At 38.4% G+C, this 9418-nt stretch overlaps 1 protein-coding gene across 1 annotated transcript in view; it reads right to left on the bottom strand.

The window, feature by feature from the left end:
- The window catches only part of SH3RF1 (SH3 domain containing ring finger 1), a 191813-nt gene that overhangs the window by 62282 nt on the left and 120113 nt on the right, over positions 1 to 9418 (bottom strand). Inside the window, exons 3-4 of the mRNA XM_017863303.1 lie at positions 3680 to 3955; positions 2750 to 2845 (exon numbers count right to left, since the gene is read on the bottom strand). Of these exons, the coding sequence (XP_017718792.1) occupies positions 2750 to 2845; positions 3680 to 3955 (372 nt within the window). The remainder of the gene's footprint in view (positions 1 to 2749; positions 2846 to 3679; positions 3956 to 9418) is intronic.

Raw genomic sequence — 9418 nt, 5'->3', positions numbered from 1 at the left:
AAAAAAAAAAAAAAAAAAGTAGATTTGTTTCCAAGTCACTATACACCAACCACTATTTTATCACCTTATTCCAGTGCATGTGGAGATCACAGTCCATAGTTACAGGACATTGAGAAAGAAAAAGATAGTTGAGGACAGGAAGGGAGGGCAAACTATTCCAGTAGCATTTCTCACCACCTCAATACTCTCTTTAGCCATCTCCAGCGCTCAGCTCCTTACAGTTTACCTTCCCTCCTAATTCCACAGCTCCACATCTGAACCTCTGACCCAGAGATTCTACTCCAGGCCCACAATCCTACCCGGCCCATCCCGTGCAGACTTTCTGCCACAGGCGAGTTCCTTGGGCATATCCATTACCTAAGTCAGCCAGCAGGAGTCGAGGGGGAGTTTCAGCTTCTCTCATTACACATGCTAGTTAGGTTCTTTTGTTTGATTATTACCATGCTCTGGTACCCTCTGCGTGATGGTCCAATCTGAGCTCCAAACCACTATGCATAAGACATAGTGGTGTCAGACCCTTGGAGATACATCATCTCATTCAATCTTCTCAAAACTTCTGGGAGATAAGAGTTTTTGGCAGGACTGTACAAAAAAAGTAAAATACCTAACACTGATGGAGACTTAAATGTCTATTTATAAGATATAAGAGAATTATTTACCAATTTTTGTGGTGCAGCTTGTTTTTATACTGGGATTGTCTGGCCCCTGAAGTGGGGGCAAATATGAATAGGTTTACAGAGCTAGAGAAAGACCATTACTGAAGAAAAAGCCCCAGTTTTTTATTCCTATAGTTTGCTTTACCACAGCTAAGAATGCCCTGTAAGACAATCGACATTATTGAAATAGTTGAATTTCAGTAGGTTGCGATTGAAATCTGCCTCCACTTTATTCCCCTAAGGGCTAAACCAGGTGTCACTAATCCCTAGATGCTCTGCTCCCTACCAGGAAGTTCAATCTGATGGCTTGACATCAAAGAAATGTTCATAGGCTCCTAAAGATAGACAACTTGTTTACCACATCTCAAATGGCAAGATTCTGGTTCAAGTGAGGAAAATGTTCATTTGAAAGAAAAGAAGCAGAAGAATGAAAATACTTTCCACTTGGGCAGAAGTTTATCTTTCCAACTTAAGTCAGAATAAATAATCCTAATGAGTCAAGTGACTTGAAGTGACTCTGGATTTGCCATGGGTGGATCTTTTATGCCTATCTGCACAATTCTATACTCGCCCAATAACAAAAATATAGTAATCCCTTTTCATGTATCACAAACCAAGTATCAGCATGTAATACTGATAACAGCTAACAAGTAAAGACAGGTTTTCATTATTAATCCTGTGCTTACCCATGCTCTTCAGTGTAACTATTCAAACACTTGGAAGTGCTTGTAGTTTTCCATGATCCACAGTTAGAATATATTCATAATGTACAGGAAGGACTGCCTGTGAGTTAAGGGTTGTTTGGTTTTTTTCTGTTGTTTGCTTTCAAAGGAGGAAAAAATATTTCAATAAACAGGAACATCTGAAGGGTATGGATAAAATTCAGGACTCATACATGGTTTGACTTACTTTCCCATGGCTATACAGTAGTCAAATTGATTTTCTATGAAAACGTTGGCAATCTCACTCTCTGTGGAGGAAACTGAGTGCTGGCTACAATGATACAGCTTGTCATTTTAGTTTTCATGCCAAAACAAATGCCTCCTCAGATAAAAAGATTGCAAAATAAGTGACAGTGGTTTTTCATTTTTACATGCTTAAGATACGTGCTTTGATATTTTAAACAACCAGATTACTTTCAATTCCCCAAACAATCTTGTGCTCTCTCTTACTTTTTGGCTTTTGCACATACTGGTCTCCCTGTCTGGATGTTCTGCCATAAAATATACCTTTTCCATTTCTCTTGGTTAACCCCTATTTATCCATCACACAGATATCTACTAAGACCTTACTTCTTACCAGAAGCCTTCCATGGACTCAACTAACCTTGAATGGTTTGTCTGGGCCATTATACATTCTTTGAAAATGCTTCGATTTTATTTTCAGCAAGAAATTCTTATTCCCAAAGGACATTTAGTTTATGATATATGATATAATGAAAGTTTACTATGAATTGTAACTCCTTTGTTTATGTTCTGCTTGTATTATTCTTTAAAGTAATACAACTATGTGACTATACATACTCTCTAAAAAGACTTTACTATGTCAAGCTTGGCCACAAGCTTTCCAAGCAAAGCTGATTTAAAAAGAGAAAGGGGGCTAAGTAGTTGCTGGGATGGGATGGAGGAAGATTCATTGACTTATTTAACAAATGTTTACTGAAGCCCTACTTTGCAAATCACTATTCTGGTTCTGTTGATGCTGCAAGTAACCAAAGAAGTAAGTAAAAAATAAACAAATACACTTATCTCCATCTTACTTAAGAACTTTATCAGCTTTCTACTCCCACCAAAGCCAGCAAATGGAATAAACAGGAAATAGTGTAGGTGACTGACAATAAGCATATAGTGACATTTAACAAGACATAGGAATGCTTTTAGCAGGGAGAAAAAGTAAAGAGTTTCAAGTATCTCACTGTCTTCAATAATTGTTGGATAGGATGGAGGAATTCTTCCTGATCTGTCCAGTGATCTGTAACAGGGCATTCCTGGTGCTTTTTGTTGTGAGGACTTCTTAATACTCAAATTGCATAATTAAGATTTATTTAGTAAGCTGAATATTAACACAGTTCAAGTTTCTACAGATTAACTTACCTCAACATATGAAATTGGAAATATTCCTATTTTGTCTGCCAGCATTCCTTCAGCCCAGTTTTCATCCACTCTTCGGATCACAGTCAGAACATCATCCTGAAGAAACAGCAAATCATTAATCTACCTGATCATTAAGCTGTACCATTAAGCTTATCATTTAATTTTCCTTTTCAATAAAGAGACTCATGTTTTAAAGAGTACAAGAATAAAAATGCTATGACATATCTTTAGTACATGGATTAAATGTTTTAATGAATTAAATGGTAGCTACCAGCCCACCTGGTGTCCTTTCCAACTGTTATAAAGCTACGAACTTCTATGCAAGGGAGCTGGCCACTAACTTTGTTAAGATCTACAAATTGCAACCTCGAATGATACCTACCCTAGCCTCCTGAGCTTCTGTTTTAGATTGATTCTCAGATGCTTCTCATTTTCTGAAAATAAACCAAATGCCTACTCAAATGTACATCCTACCGCTTTTCTCCATAAAAATCATAATATTCTGCTTAAAACTCCAAACCATTTTATCAATTCGGCAGATATATTCCTGTATGCTTTTAGGCAAAGAAATTTACATATAAAATATGAAAGTAATGACATTTCATTTTGTTATTCATAATTCAGTACTTTAAAATCCCTGAGTGGTGCATACACCCTTTAAAGTGGCTTAGAAACAAATTCAGACTCTAAATATGAAAATGATACCACATAGAGCATCAACCAAAATAATCTTTCCTATAAGAAGTCTGTGCATAAAATTACCTTCCTTGTGACTTAAAGACTGCTTCTAGGCGTTTTCAGAAGCATGGTGAGATAGTTCACACAAAACTATTGTATTTTTTTTGCAAAAGGCAACACAAGCTATATTTCTATGTATCTGGGTACAGAGGTAGAGCTGGCAAACAGAAAACAAGCGCATTCTACCTTTACCTTTGCAAATGGAAGGCAATCTTTGTCTGCTTCCTTGTCTTTCACTTCAAAGTCATAAAGTGCTTTGCACTGAGGTGGGGGCTGAGGTAATGGTTTAATAATCTGCACAAAGTTGGTGGGGAAAAAGCCATGGATTCCATTGACTTCCCCATGGTACCAATTTTCATCCACTTGTCTTCGTAAAATGATGATGTCACCTTTGCTGAATTTAAGGTCTCCAGGCTCTTTTCCTTCGTAGTTGTATAATGCTTTGGCACATGGTAACTGAGGTATACCCTTTAAAAAAAAAGAGGGATGAATTTTTATAAAATAATGGTCCTAAAATGTCTCTGAAAATATAGCTGCATTGTCACTGTTTTAAAGTCAAGGTCAAATCCACACTGTACCCCTTAAAGAACATCTCATACAAAAACAATATATATGTGTTATCAATAAATAGAAAACACAAAACAATTGTCCATAGTGACATAAGAACAGTACGACACCCACGCACCAGCCATGATTTAGGCTTTTATTCTTAAGTTTAACTTAGTGGGCGTTGTGCCTTGTTTCTTCGAGGTTGTCAGTATATGAAAGCATGACTGCCAGGTCTGCCTCTCAAGAACTCATAAAAAACAAGCTTAACTTCCTACATTAACTACTTTATTCATCAGGATAAATGATAAACACTGAGGGGGAAAATTTCAACCAAATTTATTAATTTACTAACTGCTTTTAAGCTTGGTTGATAAAAATCAGAGTTTGGCTTTTGGGCAAATCTCTTCCTGATATTGCTTTTAATGTGGGCAGTAGGTCTTACTCTTTCATAAGCTCAACGAGTATTTAATGAGGGTCTACTCTGTGCATGAGTCTGGATACAGCAGTGAGTGAGACAGTCACAGTCTCTGTCCTCCCAACGTTTATAATCTGTAACTGCATAGACCTGTGGTCTTTTACAGTCTAAAATCATTCAACTTTGCTCTTTCCTGGAAGAGAGCACATTGTTAGGCCAATAAGCTAAGAGATGAGAAATTTAATATTCCTGCATGGCATTACTGTTTTAAATGACAAGTTTAAAATTGTGTGCATAACCACCAGTGCAATTTAGTCATCAACTGATTAATATGATATTTTTCAATGGTATTGGGGGTGCCCAATCTTGAGCATCAGTTGTCACTTTAAGATCTTTGACCTCTCTGGGCGCTGTTGCCTATCATTGATTCAGGAGATAAGTGGCATCCAACATGTCTATAATAATTCCCTGAACAAGATTACAGGGCTCCTGCTTTTGGAGTCTTTATTTATTCACTCATCCAGAAAACATTTATCAAACTTTTACTTTTTTTTTTAGACAAAGTCTTGCTCTGTCGCCCAGGCTGGAGTGCAGTGGTACAATCTCGGCTCACTGCAACCTCCGCCTCCGGCGTTCACGTGATCTTAACGCCTCAGCCTTCCAAGTAGCTGGGATTGCAGGCATGCACCACCACGCCTGGCTCATTTTTGCATTTTTAGTACAGATGGGGGTCTCACCATGTTGGCCAGGCTGGTCTCAAACTCCTGACCTCAAATGATCCACCCACCTCAGCCTTCCAAAGTGCTGGGATTACAGGCATAAGCCATCGCACCCGGCCCAAGCTTTTACTTTTTACCAGGCAATGTGCTAGCGCTGACGACTTAAAGAAGAATAAGACAGTTCTTTTCTTAAATAATGTTAGTAATAACTATAATAATACAGTGTAATAAATGTAATGATAAAGATATGCACACCATTTATGGGGACAAAGAACATAGGTCTCTGGTGTTTGGTGAGTAGGAAAATGAAACACTTCCTGGAGGAAGTGACACATGAGCCAAGACTTAAAGGATGCACAGGAATTAGTTGTCAAGGTTGGAGTGAGATCAAGGTTGGAGTAAATGAATGAAAGAGAAAAGTGAGGGCATTCCAGGCAGAGGGGACAGCACCAGCAAAGACCTAGAGGTAAGAAGTCATATGTGCAGAGGGACTGGGGAGCATAAAGAATGCAGTATTCCTGGATAAGAATTATGGAATGTAAAGGAGAGGCAGGTAGAGGCCAGTTTATGGAGGGTCTTGTAAAACATATGAAAGAGTTTTGATTGCTACGTTCTTCTGGCAATGATAAGTCACTCACGTGTTTAATGCACAAATAGACTTAAGTCCCATGTGTCAGACAGATCAGTCTGGCAGTAGTGTGGAAAATGGACATGAAGTGGGCAGGCAGGCAGACAGCTATGTGCACAGCACAGGCCTCAACTAGTTGAATATTTTTTTAAGTTTAATGTTTCCAATGAAGTAGAGCAATATAGTTAGCATTACTTATATCATTGTCTGCCCCCCAACCTGTAAAAAGTGGATCAAAGTTTTATACCCTTAATGGCAACAGAACTTCATAACACAGTTTTCAAAAATTAGTTTGGTTTCTACTTAGAGACTTAGAGTCTGGACTACCTATAAGCCAAATTGCTTTTGCTAAACATTTGTTTAGGAATATTAATTATTGCTCTCAAAATGCTATTGGCAATCATCTTGCCTTGGCTTAGTCCATGCGATGCTGTAGTTGCTTAGTTAGAACTTCCTTGAGAGGCCAATGTCCTGGGAAGACAGGTTGAGCCTTCCAGGAGTAATGACACCCTCCTGTGACCTCTGACTTTCAGACTCTGTCTTAAGATCTGGCCTCTAATGGCGTCACTCCTGTCACCCTGCCTTGACCTACTCTTGTAAGCAATTCTGCTGTGCCCAGAAAGGAAATGCCCACCAGGAACTCTGGTCATTCACAACGCTGTGTACTTTGGTCACATTACATTAGTGTCCAACTCTGGGGAAAGAAGAATTCTAATTTTTCTCTACCCTCACAGATGCCTCATTATATTCTCCACTATATTATGTATTTCTTCAAGGCTAGTTATCACAACTCAACAATATTTCCAAAAATAGGTTTGAGGAAATAATAGTAAAACACAGCAATCGAGAGAGAGAGAGAGAGAGAGAGAGAGAGAGAGAGAGAGAGAGAGAACTGGCAAGTACTGTACTAAAACTCTTGTACAATAGCTAAAGAGACTCTGATCAGGCAGTATAGGGTACTGGCTGGAAGCACAAACTCCAGAGCCAGATTGCAGGGTGTGAATCCCACTTACTAGCTGTGTGATTTGGGCCAGGTTAACTCTCTGTGCCTCTTTCTTCATTTGGGTTGTTGTGAGGATTTAGCGAATTCATGTATATAAGCCACACCTTAAATGACCCAGTACGTGCTACATGTGTGAACCATCATCATTGTCATCATCATCATTACCCAGTATAAAAAGCCTCTTTACCAGTGAAATGGGGCACCTGACAATGTATTTGTCTCTCCACAGCTGGATGCTTTCCCTTTCAGATGAATTCACATAGCAATTACATTTTTAATACATATTCACTATATAACAATGCAACGAATGTTCCTCCTAGGAAGTGTTCAGGATTTTGAAATGTGCATTTCTGAAGCACACATTTGTTTTCTGAGTAGAATCCATTCATCTTCTGGTTGAACAGAAGAAATTACAAATTCACTGACATGCACCGTTTAATAGGGGATGGCATTTTAGATGTGGCTGTAGTTCATCTTGACAGGGTTAATGTAAGGCATTGGAAACCTGCATGAATTAATTGAAAATCCCATTACAAACTCAGTGACAAATAACTCTATTCACCATTACGGCCTGTTTTTTTCACCACCTCAATTAGCTCTGTTTGGCCCACTCTGTCCAAATCCATGCCAGCCAAACCCATGCACCAAGATACAGATTTAGCACTCTTAGAAACCATTCTGAACCGCTCCTTGAAGAGATCTGTAAAATTCCAAACGACCCACAATATGGTTCTTTTGTGATATGCTGATGTGGGAACTGAAAGAATTTATTTCTTTACAGATCACTTCCACACACCAGTGGCCTAATGGACTTATTAACTTTTCCACAAAACAAATCTATTACTTGTTCCTAAAATCATCAAGTATTCTAATAGACCAGTGGCAAGGAGAAAGCTTACTATGATAACATTATGGTTAGCCTAGGGTTACATTTCCGTGATGCAACTTAAAATTCATTAATTCATCCCCACTTGCTAAATCTTGACTGCTAAAATTGTTTCAATGATCAGTAACCACAAAGACTCATAAAGCTTACGACAATCTAACCCATCAACAAACATTTGTGCATCTGGCTGTGTTTTCTATGGTATTCTTTTCAATTAAATTCTATGAGGCTAGAAAGCCAGTTTGGGTCAAGTTTCTGAAAAGAAGGTTTCTCACATTAAATAAAATGAATTCTATTCTGATTTTAAATCAAGCAAAGTTCAGTGATCTTTGAAAGACTTATTCCCACACAGACTGCAGATGATTAAGGATAAACGGTTAAACGACTTGGAAAAGCAATAAAAGAGCACATTTTTCCTTTTGCAACATCTGAAAGATAAAGCCAAAACAATTGGTTTGATAGCCTAGGACTACTCTGTGGATAAAATATGTCCGGAGCCCATGGAGGCACTGCCCTCTCATTCATCTCCTTTGAAAGGTCTGAGAGTCATGTCATCACTGGGCCCTCTGCCCTCCAAGCCTTCTGCAGGCTTTCCAAACTGCTGCTTTTCTTCTGTATCCTCTCATCAGGCCAAGGCCCCCAAGGATCCACAGAGCTTACATTTCACTTGGAGACTTTCACTTGGCTACACATGAAAGGGAGGTTTAAAAGGAGAGAAAGCCAAAGAGAAACCGACTCTGCAGTCTAACCTTGGGTTTGCGGCTGTCATTCACACTGCCAGCTTTATCAAAAAGCTTGGCAATTTAGACAGGGAAACTGTTAAAATACTTCTGCATCTAAAATACATTTCGATAAACATCTACTATATTGTTCATTAAAAAAACAACTATGATAGTGGGCCAGCTTTACATTTCAAATAATTTTTGTTTCCAAATCATACATACAGGTTGTCTTTTAAGATATTAAAATCCTCATGTGATCTGCATATAAATATTTTTGATTAAATGCTTTAGACTTCCATTTCCATACCATCAGCTTTATTCCAATATATCTAGCAAAATGCTACTTTGATGATCTGAGATTCTAACAGGTAAATAAAACATTCACTGCCAATTTATTTTATAGACTCTAAATGCCAATACCCAGATGTACATGCAAGACAGCCTCTCTAAATTCAAATTCCTTCATGCATTTCTTACTGCTCCATAAAGTAAAAAAGATTCAATGACCTACTAAAAAGAAAATCTAGAAGATACTCTTGTAGTGGGAACAGCTATAAAATGTGTATAATTTAATAACTCAGTTACATCTAAATTGGCATCAACTCTGGCTGATTTTAACTTGACTTTCAGAAACTTTCCAGAAAGAATTGAGGCACAAAGAAATCACAGTAATAGAAAGTACCACACACAGAAAGTACAAAAATGGGTGGAAGAAACAATTTTTAAAAAGTGTCTTTTGGGCCAGGCACAGTAGCCTCACACCTGTAATCCCAGCACTTTGGGAGGCTGAGGCCGGTGGATCACTTGAGTCTAGGGAGTTCAAGACCAGCCTGGATGACATGGCAAAACTCATCTATATAAAAAGTACAAAAATTAGCATGCGCCTACAGTCCCAGCTACTTGGGAGGTTGAGGCAGGAGGCAGAGGTTGCAGTGAGCCAAGATGGCACCGCTGCACTCCAGCCTGGGCAACAGAGTGAGACTCCATCCCAGAAAAAAAAAGCAAAAAA

The sequence above is a fragment of the Rhinopithecus bieti genome, unplaced genomic scaffold, assembly GCF_001698545.2.
Source record: "Rhinopithecus bieti isolate Rb0 unplaced genomic scaffold, ASM169854v2 scaffold_66246, whole genome shotgun sequence".
In the NCBI taxonomy this organism is placed as follows: domain Eukaryota; kingdom Metazoa; phylum Chordata; class Mammalia; order Primates; family Cercopithecidae; genus Rhinopithecus; species Rhinopithecus bieti.
The sequence above is the reverse complement of the archived record's forward strand: the minus strand, read 5'-3'. Positions and strand labels throughout refer to the sequence as shown.